At 33.8% G+C, this 21,436-nt stretch overlaps 2 protein-coding genes across 2 annotated transcripts; both read left to right on the top strand.

Moving 5' to 3' along the window:
* Positions 1–5,904: 5,904 nt before the first annotated feature.
* Positions 5,905–9,747, top strand: LOC145046252 (uncharacterized). The gene is made up of 5 exons (XM_078994547.1): positions 5,905–6,088; positions 6,176–6,611; positions 6,700–7,640; positions 7,741–8,958; positions 9,089–9,747. The coding sequence occupies exons 1-5, from the start codon at positions 5,905–5,907 to the stop codon at positions 9,745–9,747; spliced, it is 3,438 nt and encodes a 1,145-aa protein (XP_078850673.1).
* Positions 9,748–9,867: 120 nt separating this feature from the next.
* LOC145046251 (uncharacterized) lies at positions 9,868–10,665 on the top strand. The gene has a single exon (XM_078994546.1). It carries the CDS (start codon positions 9,868–9,870, stop codon positions 10,663–10,665), a length of 798 nt encoding a protein of 265 aa, XP_078850672.1.
* The last annotated feature ends 10,771 nt before the right edge of the window (positions 10,666–21,436 follow it).

Below are 21,436 nucleotides of genomic sequence, written 5' to 3'. Positions count from 1 at the left end.
TTCTAGAAACATATAAAAGCTTGTAATTGATATAGAATATGGTAGATAATTCTAGAATAGTCATGAATGTATGTAGATCTAGAAACTTCCTATAAGGAGGTGGAAACACCTATAAATAGGTGTGGAGCTCATTTGCTCCAAAAATAATCCAACATCTAAGTATCCAAGAAAGCAAAGTGTGTAGTAGTCTCACAAAGTGTAAGTTCTCCTTAAGTGTCTTAATAAAAGTCTTGTTGTTTCCCATATAAAAGAGTCGTGTTCAACAATCTGGTATCAGAGCAAGGTTTCTTGATAGTGAGAACGAGTGATTCTCGTTGTATCGTGAGTAGTTTGTGACTCTGCAAGTTTAGTGTCGAAACTAGCTTGTTTGGTATTACCGAGGTACTGCCAACACGATGGGTGATCTCCAAGTCGTCGGAGGAATCAAGAAACTCAACAACAATAACTACAAAACGTGGGAAACATGTATGAAGTCCTACTTACATGGACAAGATCTATGGGAGGTTGTTGGTGGAAGCGAAACTACGCCACCAGAGGAAAACGTTAATGGTGCTTTGCGCAGATGGAAAATCAAAGCAGGCAAAGCAATGTTTGCCTTGAAGACCACAATCGAAGAAGAGATGTTGGAGCATATTCGGGATGAGAACACCCCGAAAGAAGCTTGGGACACGTTTGTGATGCTTTTCTCAAAGAAGAAAGATACGAGACTACAACTTTTGGAGAACGAGCTATTATCAACCTCACAACGTGACATGACGATTGCTCAATATTTCGACAAGGTCAAGTCGATATGTCGGGAGATTACTGAACTAGATCCGCAATCCGTCATTGCAGAAGCTCGAATGAAGAGGATCATTATCCATGGACTAAGGCCGGAATATAGAAGCTTTGTTACTGCTGTACAAGGATGGCCCGTTCAACCATCACTTGTAGAGTTTGAAAATTTGTTGGCCAACCAAGAATCTATGGCTAAGCAAATGAGAGGCATCACGCTGAAGAGTGAAGAAGAAGCACTCTACACAAGTAAAAGTCGGAGGAATTTCAAGCCACCTTCTAAAGAAGGATACAAAAATGCTGACAAAGGGAAGAGTCAACCAGGAACCTCACAACCATGGAGATCTCAAAAGACCGACAATAAGAGTACTTGGGGGAGGAGGTTCGAAGGCAACTGCAACAACTGTGGAAAGTGGGGCCACATGTCCAAGGATTGTTGGTCAAAGAAAAAGTCTGTGGAAAGTAATGTAGTAACTTCCAAAAAGGAAGTAGATGATGAATGGGATGCTGAGGCACTATGCACTATAGAAGAGAATAAGACTAAAAGAGGAAGGCTAATGTTCGTGGATGCCAGGGTAAATGGAGGATACACCAAGGCATTGGTAGATACAGGTGCATCCTATAATTTCCTTGCTAAAGATGAAGCTAAAAAGTTGGGCATCAAATACACCAAAAATCCAGGCCGGTTGAAAGTCATCAACTCTTTATCCAAGCCTATCATTGGTGTTGCATATGGAGTACCTCTTAAGATAGCAGAATGGGAAGGCACCATAGACTTGACAGTGGTGCATATGGATGACTATCGTATGGTATTAGGAATGGATTTCCTAGACAACGTACGACCCTGGTCATTTGAGAGAGATGATACCATGCGTATCACTAAGGGTTCAATAATTCACATTGTACCCTTGAAGAGAAATAGGATTGGATCCCAAATCCTATCAACTATGCAACTCGACAAAGGTCTCAAGAAGAGTGAGGCAAAGTTTATGACAGCCTTGAAGGAGGAAATTGTTCCCTCAAAGATGGACATTCCGAAGGAGAAGAAGAACATAATGTCACTAGGGTTACATAAAAACTCGCATCTTAGACGAAAAGTGGAACATGTGATGGAGAAACCTAATAAGGCGAATAAGAAGAAAAACACATTAATTCGTAAGAGCAAAGTAAAATCTCTCAACCAAGCAACATCTAAACGAGATGATCAGATCAATAAGGGATCACGTCATAACATGTTAATATTACAGGAATTTTCCAGGGCTTGTAAAAGGGACACCCCACATGCTTACAAGTTCTCCAACGGGAGGCATAAGAAACTATATAAGAGAGTTCAACGGGGTCACGGACAATATTATGGTGCAACAAAAGGCAACCACGAATGTCGTTGTCAACTATGGAAACAATATACGAAGCAACGACTGCAACAACTAAGGAAAAACAAAACATGTGGAAGAGAAAAAGTTCTTAAGGAAGAAGTCAATATGAAACATATCAAGACTAATGACTAAGTAGCAAATGGAGTTCATAAAGGGTTAAGTACTGAAAAATATGAGGGCTTTAATTATCAGCTCAACATGGTACAACGAATAAGGGCTAGTGTTGAGGGGGAGTGTTGAAGGTCATCACTAGCCCGATAGAATCATGTTATTGTCTAGAATAAATTAGCATGTTCTAGAATGATTTGGAAGATTCTAGAACATTATGGAATACTATGGAGAATTCTAGAAGATGCCAGAAGATTCTAGAATACTCTAGAATGAGATGGAAGACCCTGGAAGGCTATGGAACATTCTAGAACACTATGGAAGGCACAAGAATGTCTATACTTAAGGCTTGGAACAAGCATCAACTAGTTCTTAGAAGAGTTCAAATGGAGGTTTAAAGCATAAAACAAGAGGGGAATCCGAAAATACCTCCAAATAACTCAGATTTGCCCTTGGATCTTGCACAACTCTTCTTCTCCTTGCTCCTTTCTTCTTCTCCTTCTTCAAGCCTTCACAAATCACACAAAATCACTTATAAACTCTCAAGGATGAACTAGGGTTTTTCTCACAGTGTTCTCAGGGTGAAGGAGGCAAGAATGGGGCTATAAGGTGACTTAAATAGTGGGCAACTCGGGGATTTAGGGTTTCACCCAGACGGATGGACTCGCCGAGTCCGGGATATGGACTCGCCGAGTCTCCAGCTAACACGTGCTCGAAGTCGCGACCCTACTCGGCGAGTCAGGCTATGAACTTGCCGAGTCCCTCTTGCAAATCTTTAAAACAATTACTAATAAATTAACATACCGGGAACGGGTCGTTACAGAGTGTGTCCCACCATAGCAAGCAAACCGAAGGTTTATCAATTCTATTGGATAGAGAGATGTACATTATAGAAACCGAGATTAATGAACCTAAAATTATTAAGTAAATCAAATAAACAGAGGATGTGTTAATTCTAATTCATTACCAACACAATTGGTTTCATTTTATACCTTTTTATCATATTCACCATTTCAAGGATAGTAATCCATCGCCATCAGCACAAAAATTCATTCCACTACCCTACAAGAAATATCAAGGATTATGAATGAGTTATTTAAGGATAAATCAAGAAAATAATCTAAGAAAACTTTGGACAAAATAGTTTGTATTGCAGTTTTAGACAATTGAGTTACCTTTAATACCAAGAAAATTGTTATTTTTCATTTTAACCCTTGTGCATAAAATCCTAAATAAACATCTATGCATGCACTTATACATCAAGTAATAAGAGTTTTAATAAACTATATGGATTTTTGTAATTTGTCACATACCATTTTTATTGGCCCGCAAGATAATAAATCAGTAGTAAAAACTAACTGATTTTGATTGAAATAGGGATTAAGGGTATGCAAAAAGATAAAGTTTGATAAAAATGAACAATGATTTAAACTAACATAAGTATCTTGAAACACAGTGACCCACCAAAACATCGATTCTTTATCACAACTGAAATATGGATCAGATATAGATTATCTGTATTATACATAAAATTGAAAACCTTACTATACAATGATACGAAACTCATATAATTTAGAAGGTATATCAAATAAATTAATTGTTTTATTTACTCATATGATCCCGTAAATAATCATTAACGAGATTTTGTCTAAAATTTAGCAATTTCAAAATTCAAATGTTTAAACAAACACTCAAATTTCAAAAAACGAACGAAAACCATTTCTACCTTATTGTGTTTCCCCTATTAACGAATGTGAGTTTATTCTTTTGAACGACTTCACTTTTCGCTTATATCTTCAGTCACAACAATTCTGGAACAAAGAAAAATAGGTAAATTTTCTTCGACATAATCTATTTTCTGTTAAAAAAAACTAAGATTAATCATCAGTTGATCATCTCTTACCTTGTATCTTGCTTTCTTCAAACCCCAATGTTGCGTTCAACCAGTCTCTGAGTTCGACAACGGGATTACTCGACGTAAGCTTTTCTTCACTTCACATTTCTAATCGGTGGTATATTAGTATCTTCCTTTATCAATACATGGATAAACGTTCATAACCTTTAACAAATCGAACGGTGGCTGTGGAAATGTGTATGTAATCAAAATTCTAGGGCTGTGGTTTTTTGTTTCATCATGTGTGTTACAGACAAAAGGGAAAGGGGAAAGTTTGGGGAATGGTGATAAATGTTAGGTGGGTTTTATTATAAATCAAAAATTATGAATAATCTTTAAAATAGTTAAAATTAAATTTATTTAATTTCTCATGTTTTTTATTTACTTTATGCATAAATACGGTTTTAAATGTCAACCGTTATATGTTAAACATTTGAATACATTAGCTGTATTGGAATTTTCAATATATATATATATATATATATATATATATATATATATATATATATATATATATATATATATATAACCTTTCAAAATCGAGCATGGACAATGATAAAAATACGTTATCACTTTCTCTAACATAAAAAAAAAACACTTTTATGATCGATAAATATATTATGTTTCTCCAATTGTATTGCCATATAACATAAGTTTCGCCTTATGATTTATAACTATCTTTAGTTTGTTAATATTATTCAATTTCTTAATTGAAGTTTATTTGGATTGCATAAGTTACCAATCATTTGTAATAGTTATTTTAAAATTATTAATTTTTATAAGTTAACTTTACTGATTTTATTATATATCAAAGAAGAATATGGATGCTACATATGCTAGAGAAAGAAGAAGAAAAAGAAAGTTATACTTGGAAAATAAAAAATCTAAGAATAACTATACCACAGAATCGTCTCAACGTATATCTGTTGCACATGCTACTCATTTTAGCCAATACGGTAATTTTCTTACTTTGTTTTAAATATTTAATATATTTTATTTAATTATTTTTAATCTACTGTTCATTATTATTTTAAAAATAATTAATTTTTTATAAAATATAACATATTTAATTTTATATAAAAAATGTTCTTAAATTATTTACTATCATTTTACAGGTTCAATTAATACTACAGCTTCTACAAACGCTAAAGATAGGAGAAAAATTAGAAAGTTATATCTGGATAATAAAAAATCCAAAGTAAATTCTAACACATCTACCCATCAAAAATCACCTATTACACATGTTTCTTTCATATCAAATAACGGTATTGTTATTCTTTTATTTTATAATTCTTTTTGAACTATATAAATTATATCAAATTGCTAAATTCTAAAGTTTAATTGTTTTTTTATAATTAATTTTATTAGTTTTATTATTAACAATATTTCTTTTTTTTTCATTACATAACAGATGTCTACAATCGTCGTAGTCATTTAGTATCTTTAGATAACTACAAAAACGTTACATCACATAAGGAAAATCTAAACTCAGTCAAACCATTTGTATATCAACATACAACTATTCATTCTCAGTCTGCAGATGTAAATGTTAGAACTCCTTTATCTAACATTTCAAATAGTATGCATTTCTTTATAGACAGACTCTAAAATATATGTTTACAAGTTATATAATTTATACAAATTCCTAACATTATAATTTGTATTTTGATTTTTTTAGGAAATTATATTTTTCATAATAACATTCAAACACCGCTATCTATTAACAATGATAATCCATTGTTTGGTATTGGCATGACAGCTACCGGTCGTTCAATCATCACTCAAAAATCTTCATCAATCAAGTTACCAAAAGGAAAACATCAATTAAAAAGGAAGACTACACAGATATCTACTATACCTATGATTGACTTGACATTAGATAAAGAAATTAATAATGACCATATTATTCAAGATGTTTTTCGCGGTACTTCACAAGGTGATCATAAATATAGAAAATTTAATATTTTTATTTAATCTTTTAAATTATATTCATTATTTTTAATTTATTTATGGGATTCAATAGATTACTTGGATCATGGAGACCAGATTGTCATATGTCAAATTTGTCATGCAAAACTATGGAAAGATGAATCGCTTAGAGGCAAAAAAAATGGGAATACATCTTATTCGTTATGTTGTGGTTACGGCAAAGTTGAACTACCACCTTTAAAAGAAGCACCATCATCTTACAAAAATCTTTACCGTTCCGTAGATTCTAAAAGCAAACACTTCATGAAGAACATTCGACGTTACAATTCAATGTTTTCATTTACATCCATGGGAGGAAAAGTTGATTCATCCATCAACACGGGCAACGCACCATACATATTTAGACTTAGTGGTCAAAATTATCATAGTATGGGAAGTCTTCTACCGACAGGTGGATCTAAACCAAAATTCTGTCAGTTATACATATATGATACGGAGAACGAGATTTCAAATAGATCAACAAGTATTGGGTAAATTTTTACAATTAACTTTAGTAAATCAATTCAATTCATTTTAATTTATTTACTAACAATAAATAATTTTTTATAATATTTTCAGTGGACCAAAGAGCGCTTCTACATCAAGTTCAATATCATATGATCTCCAGATTATAGAATTTTTGAAGGTTATGTTAGATTCGAACAATGTGTTGGTCAAATCTTATAGGATGGTAAGAGACAGTCTTCATGAAAATCCAGGTGCTAATTTGAAGTTAAGATTAATCGGAAAAAGAGAACAAGATGGAAGGACATATAACTTACCAACTTCTTCTGAGGTAGCAGCTTTAATTGTTGGTGACATTTGTGATTCAATTGAAAAAAGGGACATCATTGTTGAAACCGCATCTGGATTACTAAAACGTATCAGTGAATTACATCCTTCTTACCTTGCTCTTCAGTATCCATTACTATTTCCATATGGAGATGATGGTTATAGAGTTGACATCCTTCATAGAGGTATAACAGCTTCAAGTAACAGCAAACACCCGACATGTACAATGAGAGAATTTTTCGCTTACAGAATTCAAGATAAAGATCAATCGTTCTCACTAATTCTTAATGCTAAAAGGTTGTTCCAACAATTTTTAGTTGATGGTTATACAATGATTGAAAGTGAGCGATTATATTTCATACGTAAGCAACAAAAAATTCTTAGATGCGAGTCTTATGAGAATCTGCGTAATCACAAAGCATGTGGGAGTACAGATATCTCAAACGTTGGGCAACGTGTGATCTTACCTTCTTCGTTTACCGGTGGTGCACGTTATATGATGCAAAACTATTTGGATGCCATGTCACTATGTAAGTGGTTTGGATATCCTGATTTTTTCATAACCTTTACGTGTAATCCAAAATGGTCAGAAGTTCAAAGGTTTCTTAAAGACACTCCACTTCATCCAGAAGATAGACCCGATATATTGTGTAGGTTATTTAAGATTAAGTTGGATGCATTTATTAAAGATTTAAGGCAAAATGAAATTTTTGGCAAAGTTCAAGCAGGTATTTAAAATTATACTTTAATATATTTGTGTGTGTGTGTGTGTGTGTATACCTTCTTTAGTTGCTAACTTCTATCCTGTTTGTATATTTTTTCATGTAGTGGTTTACACAATTGAATTTCAAAAAAGAGGTCTGCCGCATAGTCATATATGTCTATTTATGCATTCTGATTACAAGCTTCCTACAGTTGAATATATCGATCCGATTATTTCTGCTGAGATTCCAAATATTGATGAAGATCGAGAATTATATTCACTTGTCAGGGAGTTCATGATTCACGGACCATGTGGAGCTGAAAATTTGAATTGCCCATGCATGGTGGACAGAAAGTGTTCTAAAAACTTTCCAAAGCAATTCTGTAATCATACTTCACTTGATTCAGATGGTTTTCCTTTATATAGGAGAAGAAATGATGGAAATTCTGTTGAAAAATCTGGTGTTCATTTAGATAATAGAAATGTTGTTCCATACAACAAATATCTGTTGAAAAGATATCAAGCACACATTAATGTTGAATGGTGCAATCAAGGATCTTCTATAAAATATTTATTTAAATATATAAACAAGGGTCCTGATAGAGCGACTATTGCTATGGTGCACAACAATAATGATTCTGATAACAACGATGCAGTCGATGAAATCAAAGAATACTATGATTGTAGATATATATCTGCATGTGAAGCATCATGGCGTATTTTTAAATATGATGTTCATTATAGGTATCCTGCTGTGATTAGACTGCCTTTTCATTTGCCTGGTCAACAACAAGTCATATATGAGGCAAACGATGATATTGAAGATGTTCTTGACCGTCCTTCAAATGCTTCTTCAATGTTTATATGTTGGATGAAGTGTAATGAAACCAATAAAGAAGCACGGAAACTTACATATGCTGAATTTCCTACAAAGTTTGTTTGGAAACCTAACCTTCAAACTTGGAAGCCAAGGGAAGTTGGATATTCTATTGGTAGAATTCACTCGGTTTCTCCTAAACTTAGCGAAGCATATTTTTTAAGAATTCTTTTAAATAAAGTGAAAGGTCCAAAATCATTTGAAGAAATTCGCACGGTTAATGGTGAAATATGTTCTTCTTTTAAAGATGCATGCTATAATTTAGGCCTTTTGGATGATGACAAAGAATACATCGAAGCAATTAAAGAAGCAAGTCTTTCTGGATCTGGTTTTTATTTACGTTTCTTATTTGCTACGATGTTATTGTCCACCAGTTTGTGTAAGCCAGAGATTGTGTGGGAAAACACGTGGGAATACCTCTCAGATGGAATTCTTTATACTCAACAAAAGAGATTGAACTCTCCAGGTATTATATGTTTATTACATTATTATTAAAATTGTATCATATAAATTTCCAATATGCAGTCAATTACATTTTACGTCCCACTTAATCTCTTTTTTAATATGATGTAAGTAATATTGAGTTATTCGTACAGGTTTATCACTAAACGAAGATCAAATTAAAAACTTGACTTTGTTTGAGATAGAACAAATTTTACTTCGAAACAATTCCAGTCTCAAGCACTATAGAAGGATGCCTTACCCTGATCTTGATTCGGTTTCATCTTCAAACAATCGTTTGATAGCCGAAGAGCTAGATTATGACATACCAAATTTAAAGAATGACTTTGATCGGCTCTTTGTTTCATTAACCGATGAGCAACGCAACATTTTTCAAGATATCATGGCTAAGGTTAAAAATAATAAGGGAGGTGTATTCTTTATTTATGGTTACGGTGGAACGGGTAAGACATTTCTCTGGAAGACAATTTCTGCAGCAATTAGATGCAAAGGAGAGATTGTTTTAAACGTTGCTTCAAGTGGGATCGCTTCTTTATTGTTGACTGGAGGCAGGACAACACACTCTCGGTTTATAATTCCCATAAATCTTACCGAGGATTCTTACTGTAGAATAAATCCAAAGAGTGATCTTGCAAGTTTAGTAAGAAAAGCCTCATTGATCATTTGGGATGAAGCACCGATGGTACACAAGCATGCATTTGAAGCTTTAGATCGAACGTTGAAGGATATATTAAGAGTTGTCAATCCTACAAACTCAAATATTCCATTCGGGGGAAAAGTGGTTGTTTTTTGAGGTGATTTCAGACAAATTCTACCCATTGTTCCGGGTGGCAGTAGACAAAACATTGTTAACGCTTCTTTAAGCTCTTCGTATTTATGGCAACAATGCAAAGTCCATAAATTAACAAAAAACATGAGGTTAACTATTGGAAGCGATTCATCTGCTGTTGATCGAATAAAGGGTTTTTTAAACTGGCTTTTGGACATAGGAGAAGGTAATCTTGGTGGTCCGAATGATGGTGAAGCAATTGTTGATATTCCAGAAGATATTCTCATTAATGATCCATGTGATCCTATTGGTTCATTAATCAATTTTGTATATCCTTCCATTCTTGAAAACTTCAACATCGCGGGTTATTTTCAAGAAAGAGCAATACTTGCTCCCAAAAATGAAGTTGTTCAAGAAATAAATGATCGGTTGCTAAAATTGATTCCAGGAGAGGAAAAAGAATATTTAAGTTCAGATAGCCTCTGCCAATCTGAGTTTGTCCATGATCAGTTTGATGCAAATTTATACTCACCTGATGTTTTAAATGGTCTTAAAATTTCAGGTATGCCAAACCATAATCTCATTTTAAAAGTCGGTGTTCCACTTATGTTATTGAGAAACATTGATCAGAAAAATGGCTTATGCAATGGCACTAGACTACAGGTCAAAACTTTGGGCAAACGTGTTATCGAGGCAGTTATCATATTTGGAAGTAATATTGGAAAGCGGACTTTTATTCCAAGAATGTCTTTAACTCCTACTGAAAACAAGATCCCGTTCAAATTCCAAAGAAGACAATTCCCATTGGCTGTATGTTTTGCAATGACAATTAACAAGAGCCAAGGACAGTCTTTATCAAAGGTTGGATTGTTTCTCAAGGATCCTGTTTTTACACATGGCCAATTATATGTTGCTTTATCTAGGGTTCAAAGTAGAGAATGATTAAAATTGTTAATTTTAGATAACCATGGTAAACTATCAAATAAAACATCCAATGTCGTGTATAAAGAAGTTTTTAAAAATTTATAAAAACTTTGTACAACTTTATTATTTATATCAATTTATTTTTTTGTTTGTTTAATTTTTTGCATTATACAAAATCATTATTTTTTTACATATCTACAAATACAAATTGTTTATTTCATATTCAAACGATTACCATTTCTTAATTTCAACAATCATTATATCATTCTCCAATTACATACAAAACATTGCTAAATAATTGAGTTATAATTTAATTGATATTATTTTGAAATTTCTTACCCGTGGTTTCCACGGGTTATAACCTAGTACTTCAATATTATATTATAATTAAAAAGAAAATTGTAAAATTGATCCATGCGGTTTTGTAAAATTTGTAGATAAGATCCAAAAATTTTGACTTGTTTTAAAATTAAAAAAAAAATTGTAGTTTTAATCCTAAAAAAATTGAAAGGACCGTTTTCCCTTTGTATTTTTTATATTTACTTTTAATCATTTATTAATTAAAAATGGACTCACCTCCCCTCTCTCTATCTCTCCTGCTTTCTTTAATCTTTAGGCTCTTCTTCATCTTTTGAACACGTGAACATATGAAGTTGGGTTATTTAAGCCTATATACGAAATTGATGGCACCAAATTTCACAAGCGGGTTAAATGTTGTAATGACTGGAGCCATAATTCTACCAAACTTTGTTCCTTTTCATCTTGATATTTAAGTTCGTCAGTTCCTGCACTTCAAGAATCATTTCTTTAGGGAGGTGATTTGCACACAACAATTTTTTTCTATATACAACAATTTGTGTTTTATAATGTTGTAGAATACAACATTTTAAAGCACAGTTTGTTGTGTGGAGAAAAAAATTGTTGTTTACGAATCACCTCCCTTCCCTTTAACACCTCCCACTCAGTTCTGGAAATATTGTTGGAAATAAGATCTAGAAGATTTTTGAAGTTGAGGTACTCCATATACCTACTTTCTTCCCCAAAATTGCATCAATCGAATCTTATCCCTATTTATATAAATCCTTCTTCTCTTCCTCATATCCTTTTGGCTCATCAACGAATCCAAACCAAAACAATCCTAATAAACCCCCAAAAAATCAACTCCATTCCCAATTCAATCTTACTTGTAAACCCCTTTTAATGGTTTTTTGGTATATAAAAACAAGCACTGCATTTAAAACAATATGAAGATTGCGGATTTACAACATACGCTAAAGTTCAAATCAAATTGAGGAAGGGACACCCGCATCGGGTTTGTACCCCAACAGATTTGGGGCTTTGTCACCAGTTATCAGTGAACATCAAGTGTGACAACGACATCTGTTTGATATGTATTCGAGATTTGGGGCCGATGATGAGGATGGCAATGCTTTTGTTTTGTTCGTTATGTATCAAGGTACCTATGCAAAAGATGCATTGGAGATGTACTTCCATGGAGTGGAGTTCCAAGTCTGCTTTAGAACGGTGAGTTTGATGTTGAATGGTCATGCTTGATGTTCTTTTTGGCTGTATGGTGCCACGTTTTCAGGGCTTTTCATACGTCCTCGCTGAAAATGGTTGGTTTCATTCTTGAACCCATCTGTTATATAATAAGTTAACTAGGGTGTATGTGTGTTAGTGACAGACAGGTTGAGTCGGATAAAACTGAATTGTTTGGACGATTTGAATTTGGCTATTTAGTTCGAATATTCGGATTTTTGTATTGGTTTTCAACAAAAATGAATTGCTATTTTGGATTTCGGATTAGTTTTGATTTATAAAATATGAACCGAACAGTACAAAAAAACTGAATAACAATTTATTATTTATTTATTTTTAATATAAATCTAACTATTTATTAATTTTCATCCAATAAAAAACATTAATATGTATTTTTTTTCTTAAAAGTTTTTTAACTATTAAATATTAAACTATAATATACATTCTTAATATTTGTTCATAAATTTTAAATCGCAACTAAATAATTTTTTTGCTTCTTTTGTAAAATTGAATAATATTATAATTATATGTCATTTTAAAATGTTTTGGTTTTTGAAAACCAAATTATAAAAACTAATCCAATCGAGTTGTAATTGGATTGGATAAGATCGGATTTGAATCTAGTTTGAACTATTCGGATCTATATTTTAAAAAACCGAAATCGATTTGGATTTACTTAATTGGATTGGATCGAACCGATCCATCCAAAAGAATACCCCTACTGACAAAGATATATAAAGAGAAGAAGAAGAGAAAAAAGAGGGGGTTACCAGTGGAGAGGGGTATGATGGGGTGGGATTTTATTTTTTATTTTTTCCTAAATATTTAAATACTAATATTAAAAAAGAAAATAAAATCAAAAACTTAAAAATGAAAAATTGACATTTCAAGTATATAATGGACCAAAACCACTGAAAATTCTTGACTTTGTTTGGACGTTTCATACAAGTCCTCTCCATAGTTTTTACGAAACCACGATGACCAATTTTGCAAGTTAGTCTATAATATAAAATGCATACAGATTTGTATATAATTAAAGATAATTTATTTAACACATCCAGCATAATTGGTAACAACTTGCATTAATAGACAAATAACTAATCATAACTTAAGTTTTCTTCTAAAACACCTTTTAATTTCCATGAAATCTTTGAAAATAAACAATATAGAAAATCTCATAGAAGGAAAATAATATATTTTCCAATTAACGAGTGTGTAAGAAAAAAAAAGCTGACAGATAGAGAGAGAGCATACATAATAACATGATATCTTTCATGCAAGAACTATGTATGCTCACTCTCTTCTGTCAGCTTATCTATGAACCTAACTTCACTCTCTTCTGTTAGCTTATCTATGGATCTAATTTGAAACATCATATGTCACATCATGTGTACTAAATTTGAAATCAACATACAATTATTAATGAGCCTTACCTTCCACCTAATTTTGACTTTTTGACTTGGGTTACACTAAAACTCAAATCTATCATGAATATCACACACATCAAATCTCAAATGAATGCCCCTTGATAGTATTTGTTGCACAAAACGTCCAAATCAACATGTAAAAGGCCTATTGTTTTGAGTTTTTACTAAGGTGCTTGCGACCCATTGGTTAAGGATTCAACTGTGTTTTTTGGGACAAATGAAAAGGTTTAGATAGTATGTGAGTCAAATGGAAGACATGCATTAAAAAAAAACTGATGAATCAACTTAAAACCATAAATATAGGGTATTAATATTATTTCAAAACTTAAAACTTATAAAAGACTTGCAAACTCTTACGCATAGCCAATATGGGATGAGATATCACATAAACTTTCTCCAAATCTCCTCATATGTGTCATTGAATACACATATAATCAAGAATAATTGTTTCTTGATAGTGTTGATATATCAAGGTCACACACAAAGAAAAAAAAAATGTTTGGTTTATGGATACATTTCAAGGTTGATTTATAGACAATACTTTCATAAAGCGGTATGATATTTTTAAAATATGGAATATTCTCATGTTTCTTGATGATTGGTTTATTCCTATTTGACCAACTTAATTATCGTCGACTATTCACATTAAAAGCATTTCGAAGAAGCTTTTCAAAGACCACCACTCACCATATTATATTTATTAGATAAACTAAAAACTTGTTTATAATAAGTTTGATAAATCTTATAAATCTTTTTTATTTAAATATGTTTGTTTATATAACAATATTTTTTCACATTTTATATGAATTTCATCTTAGCCCAAAATATGTGACATTATGATTAAAAAGTGGTTACCTTAAGTAATGACATGTGTTAAATATGTTTGCACCTATATTTCATTGTACTTGTTGATATTATCCAGAGTTAGTCCTGTCATGGTTATCACTCTCTTTTATCCATATCATGTCACTTCAATTTTACTATGTTTTCATTATTTTGTGTCACATACAAGGAATTATGGACATGTCATACTAATTTATTTTTTAATATACTTAAACAATTAATATAAATAAAAACTTAAAGTTTCATTAATTGAAATTAAAAATACTTAACATGAAATTAAAACCATCAAAAACTTAAGTTTGAAGATGTAAGTTTTGTTGTGGATGTAGTAAAATTTGATGTCGAAGAGTATTATTTATAGTGTAAGAATTTTTTGTAAAATTTGATGATGAAGAGTATTATTTATAATGTAATCATTTGTCTAATATTTCATCTAAGTTTGTGTAGAGAGATTGAAAAGGTAAGTTTTGTTGTGATAAAATTGGATAATAAATGGTATTATTTATAATGTAGAAAAAAATTGAAAAAAAAACATTTACAATATTAAAAGGAGAGAGAGAGAGAGAGAGAGAGATGCTTAGCTCGACTCAAGCCACTAACCCAAAGTGGTGTTTGACACGGCCACCGTGGCATACCTAGCTCTTTACCACAAGATTTCATTCAACCTTAATTAATAAAGAAAAAATGTTACATATTTTGATTTTAAAATGAAATGAAATGGTTGTTTCATTAAAAAACTAATTATATATATATATAATAAATGAAAATAATTTTACCACTTGTCATCCTTTTATGTATTATGCTACATATCATTTTGTGGTAATTTTTAGGTTAAATTATACCAATGTGTTATTTTATTAAATTTCATATAATAATAAATATATATTCAATTCATTAATGCAACTTTTATTATAATTTCTAGATTTTTAAATTGAAATCAATTATTTTAATTGTTTATTTATTTAAATTATTAGTTTAAATTTAAAAGATAAATAAACATTTCAATTTTAATAATTAAATATTTTATTTTTTTCTTATAAATTTAAAATTTCTAAATTGTTAAATTTTAATATTTGTTTATTTTTTTTAAATAAATTCATATAATATATGGATCTCACAACTAATATATATATATATATATATATATATATATATATATATATATATATATATATATATATATATATATACTACCTTATAAAAGAAATCTTACTATTTCTATAAATGAAATCAATATAATAATAATTTTTTTAAGATGTTCAAGTCTTTAAACTTAAAGTACAACCAACTTTTAATATAATAATATTATAATATATATCTTACAAATGATAATGTTAGGGATACAGGTATTAAAAACACATTTAAATTAGTATTTCCTTATTTTTAGGGTTTGAATTAGTATTTTTATCAATTTTGACCCAACTTGTACTCCTAAAATATCTCTTCTCTGGTATCTGATGCATTCGGAATCTGAAACACTTCTTTTCGACAAATCGTTTGAAATTTAAAAGCTCATTCAAATTGGATTTCCCTAATTTTTTGCATAAAATATAATTGACTGAAGATTAATTCAAATCTTCATCTCATTTTCCTCCATTGAATCCACCACCACAATATTTTTTGGTTTTGGCATTGCACTTTTTATTTTTGTGAAACCGATCGATAATGGTGCAAGTGTTCTTAAAAATATAACATGTCTCCGAATGGAACTAATTGCTTGAAAGAAACTATTCGTCACCGCCGTTTTGCACGGGCAAACGGTTCGTGTGTGTGTGTGTGTGTGTGTGTGTGTGTGTGTGTGTGTGTGTGTGTGTGTATATATATATATATATATATATATATATATATATATATATATATATATATATATATATATATATATATATATATATATATATATATATATAACCCATCTAAAAACCTATGATTGCATCTTAACATCATATTAGATTGTCCTAAACACAATAAAGCGATTAAACACACCAACCTCAAATATATATTCCATCATATCACTTCTCCGACAATAAAAAAATGAAGAATTTTCTAATGCAATAACGCATGAAGAAAGCTTAACCAATAGTGCATCGGCAACCAAATAAAAAGTGGTACGACTAAACTTGAATCTTGGGTAACAAGAGGCATTGGTATATATTCTTGAATTATTTAATTTGATGATTTTTTCCAACTGATAAAGTGTGTAATGCTTATATGCGGGGGAAACAGACATCATCAACCACTTGAAAAATATGATAATTTCGAAATTATAAAGTTACTTTTTGACATATTCGGGTTATTATCGATGCTTATTGATAAATTACTATTCCTTTGAAAAGTAGTCAATGGTCAAAATTAAGTAGTTTATTGATAAATTACTATTCCCTTTTAAATGTTTAGAAAATACTGGAAGGTGTTTGTGATTGATTTTTTAAAATTGTTTATTGATTTATTGTTTTTTTAAGTTAAATTTTTTTTTTTTAAAAAAAAATGTTTGAATAGGATAAAATTGCTTTTTAATTTGACTTCTTAAAAAAATGGTAAGGGAAATATCTATTTTTTGAATAAAATAAAATGGCACTTTTAAAGTTAAATAAACAATCCCTTAATAAACACAATCAAATTCGTACGAAATACTAGTTGAATGTCACTCGGAGCATCTTGATAGTTGTTGAGAGACGTTTTTTATTATTAAAAGATTATTAAACTCTAACATTATGTATATATATTATACTATGTTATAATCCTTGAAAACCTCGGTAAATATATTCAAAATTTTAATTATATAAACAAAAAATAAGATTAAATGTCAACATAGTAAAATATTGCCTTAGGAACATCACTCTCCTGAACTCGTAATTGATAGTACCCTGATCTCAGGTTTATCTTTGAGAAGTAGCTCGATCATTGGAGTTGGTCGAAGAGGTCATCTATTCTGGGTAGTGGGTAGCGATTCTTAATAGTGAGTTTGTTTAGCTCGTGGTAGTCTATGCACATTCGGAATGATCCATCATTCTTCTTCACGAACAAGATCAGTGCCCAACTTGCCCCGCTTCGTGAACCGGGTGACACCTTTCCAAGGTGACACCTTCAGGAGAACCATATCCCTGAACTGGAACTCCAGGTCCGAACGGCGCTTGTCTGCGTAACTTTCCTGCCGACTCTGAGCAGTATGAAGCCTGCTCCAGACGTGTTGGATCTTCTCCGTCGTCTTGAGTACCACTTCGGTACTCCCCATGACCCTCTGCCCAACCTCACCCCAGCATATCGGGGTATCGTACTTCCTCTCGTATAGCATCTCGATGGGAGGACTGTCAATACTCGCGTGGTAGCTATTATTGTAGGAAAACTCTGCCAAGGGAATGTAGGTATCCCAGCTACCACCAAAGTCTAAAACGCATGCTGACAGCATATCCTTCAAAGTTTGGATGGTCCGCTCGCTCTGACCATCCATATGCGGGTGAAAAGAGGTATTGAAGTGCGGACGAGTACCTAACTCGTCGTGAAACTTCTTCCATAATCTGGAAGTGAACTGCACGTCTAGGTCGGAAATCACTGAAACTGGCACTCCGTGTCATGTTATTACCTCTCGAATGTAGATGTCGGCCAGATTCTCGGCCGAGATGCTCTCCTGGATCGGTATGAAATGGGCACTCTTGGTCAACCGATCCACGATGAACCAAAATCGAAGCCACTCCTTGTGCGGTCGTGGGAAGCTTCATGATGAAATCCATAGTAATATCTTCCCATTTCCATATAGGGATATCCAACGGTTGTGTCTTGTTGTGAGGCCTCTGGTGCTTGGCCTTGACCTACCTGCAGGTCAGGCATCTCTCGACATACTGGGCTACATCCCGCTTCATGCAGGGCCACCAGTAATCAGGACGAATATCTTTGTACATGTTTGTCGCCTTGGGATGCATAGAAAACCTGGATTTGTGGGCCTCATCCATCAAAATATGTCGTACTCCTCCTTAGTACAAAACCCAGATCCTCCCGTGCAGGGTCAGCAGCCTACGATTGTCATAGTCAAACGAGGCCGCCTGGCCTATGATCCACTCGCACTTCTGGCGCTCCCCCTTCATACCCTCAACTTGTGCCTCTCGGATCTGCTCCAAAAGTGGAGTTACCACTGTCATCCTCAAGTAAATATATTTGATTGGTGGTAGTATCTCACAATCATAATCCTTCACCACATCTAGTCACCGACGCTGCCTCATGTTTAGATTCGGCTGATCCATGAGGTACCTTAAACTCTTTTGGTCCGTGTATATGGTACATCGGCCCCCATAGAGGTAGTGTCGCCAAATCTTGAGGGCAAAGACAACCACCCCCAACTCCATATCGTGCGTCGAGTAGTTCTCCTCATGAGGCTTCAACTGCCTCGAGGCATAGGCGATAACATGTCCCCTCTGCATCAATACCAAACCCAAACCTGAAATAGACGCATCGCAGTATACTACAAAATCCTCCACACCCTCTGGCAAGGCTAGAATCGGCGCCTCGTATAGCATCCATCTCAATGTTGCTTGCTGCTCAGGCCCCCAACAAAAAACCACGGCTTTCTTCATCAATCGGGTCAAGGGTACGACCATTTTGGAGAAGTCTTGAATGAATCTCCGATAATAGCCTGTCAATCCCAGGAAACTCCGAATCTCGGATGAAGACTTCGGAACCTCCCATCTCATCACAGCCTCCACTTTGACCGGGTCGACCAAAATCTCATTCTGGTTGACAAGGTGACCCATAAATTGCACCTCGCGCAACCAGAACTCGCACGTGGAGAACTTGGCGTACAAGCTCTCCCTTCTCAAGGTATCTAACACCTCTCGCAAGTGCTCTTCGTGTTACTCCCGCGTCTTGGAATAAACCAAGATGTCATAAATGAAAACTATCACAGACCGATCAAGCATCAATCTACATACGCGGTTCATGAGGTCCACGAACTCGACAGGAGCATTGGTGATCCTGAAGGGCATCACCACGAACTCGTACTGGCTATAGCGAGTCCGAACGTAGTCTTCTGTACATCTTCATCTCTGACCCTCATCTGATGGTAGCTTGAGTGTAAATCTATCTTGGAAAACCAAGATGCCCCTTGTAGCTGGTCAAATGGGTCATCAATCCTCAGGTATCCATCATGAAAGTGGCATACCCTGTGCAACCCTGCTGAAGGTAGCGCCTAGCCCTTGCTGCTGAGCATAAAACTGGTCCATGATGTGGTCTCTCGCCCTGAATCACCAACTCTCCCCTACTTGGGGTCCTGACCCATACCAAGTGTTGCGCACAGTCGAACACTACCATATTAGGGCTCAACTAGTCCATACCTATGATAACCTTGTTTCCACGCAACAGAATAGGAACCAAGTCTACTAGGTAGGGCTCCTCATATAGTCTCAAAACACAATCTCTGAAAACCTCTGATGCCCGTACTGATCGGTCGTCAGCAATCTCGACCTCTAAAGGGCAATCTAACATGCCCGAAGACTCAGGGAACCTCTTGGTAAGTGCAAGAGAGACATATGATCAGGTAGCTCCCGAATCGAATAACACCTGGACTGGGATACCGTTCACATGGAACAATCCTGTCACCACATCGGGTGCTCCACACGCCTCCTCAACTGTCAACTGGAAGGCTCGACTTTTCACCACCGGAGTATCTATGTTGCCCTATCGTCCATCCGTAAGCCGCAGGGTCACTGGATCTGGCACCGCCATTGGCGATGTTGCTGCTGTCAATCTCATGCACTCGACCTTTTTATGGCCTTCTAATTGCAATGGAAGCAAATCAGGTCTGATGTTTGGAATGTGGGGTAGGGTAGTATAATCCTTGCTAAAGTTCCCAGTCTTGCCACACTTGTAGCAGCCGATGATCCCAATGTACAAATTCCCTCATGGGTCTTTCCTCACTTCTCGCAGTGGCCCTGGCCCTGTTGGCCCTTCGACCTAATGTCTGATCCCTAGGTTTCTTCCCCGAAACCCTAGTAACACGCCCATATCCTATGGCCATAAAGTTGGCACCTTTATACCATGGGAACCCTTAAAGGTTCAAGATCTGAAGTACAACCCCATTGTGTGACAACCCGATATTTCGGTTCTATGTAATGACTTAAAAAGTCAAGTATTGTAACCACTTTTGAAAATAATGAAATTAACTTTGAAAATAAAATATACAAAAGCCTCTATTTTGGTTACCTACTATGTTAAATATCATTAAACCGTGAGCGTACATAAAAAGATCGTCCAAATCTGACTTCATATGAGGAAGTTATGATTTTCCAAGTTCAGTATAACGGTAGACAGCCAAAAACTCGAAACAGAAATCGAACGACTTTTGGTCGGAATGACCTAAATGAGAATCGAAGGGCTCAATAGGGGTATATCAACGGTAAAAAGTCTAGCAAAAACAGACATCGGACAAAGAAGTTATGGATTTCTAACGAACTTTTCTTACCCCGACATTTTAAAAATAAATAATAAAAATAATTTCAAAATTTGCAAACAGAGTCTAAACGAAAGTTGTAGAGCGTAATCTCACCTACGCGTGGATATAAAGAATATAGAAAACGGAGTTCATATGAAGAAGATATGAATTTTTGAAAGTTTACTAAATAATAAAAATATAAATTTAAAACAAAATTTGGTATTATCCGAAGGGGGAGTCACCACCCCAATCTAAGTTACGCCCGGCGTAACAGCGTACGCCCAGCGTACACGGGGACCAGGCCTCGGATCGTCCATGTCAATGTTTTAAAACACGGGTTTTTAGTTGACCCGGTGTGATGACTGGTTCATGGGTCAACTGGTTCAACCGGTTGAACCGCCGGGTCAACCCGATTTATGGGATTGAGCTTGAGATTGTGCTTGCAATGGTTCTTCTTCCTTTGATTCCATATCTAACTGCATTGAAAAATAATGTTATAATCAATAAACATATGTCAATTGGATCCTAATTACATAATCTACACAATCAAAACCTTGAAGCA

Source organism: Lactuca saligna, chromosome 5 (assembly GCF_052625555.1).
Source record: "Lactuca saligna cultivar CGN05327 chromosome 5, ASM5262555v1, whole genome shotgun sequence".
Classification (NCBI taxonomy): domain Eukaryota; kingdom Viridiplantae; phylum Streptophyta; class Magnoliopsida; order Asterales; family Asteraceae; genus Lactuca; species Lactuca saligna.
Note: the sequence above shows the minus strand (reverse complement) of the source record. Positions and strands in the feature narration are given on the sequence as shown.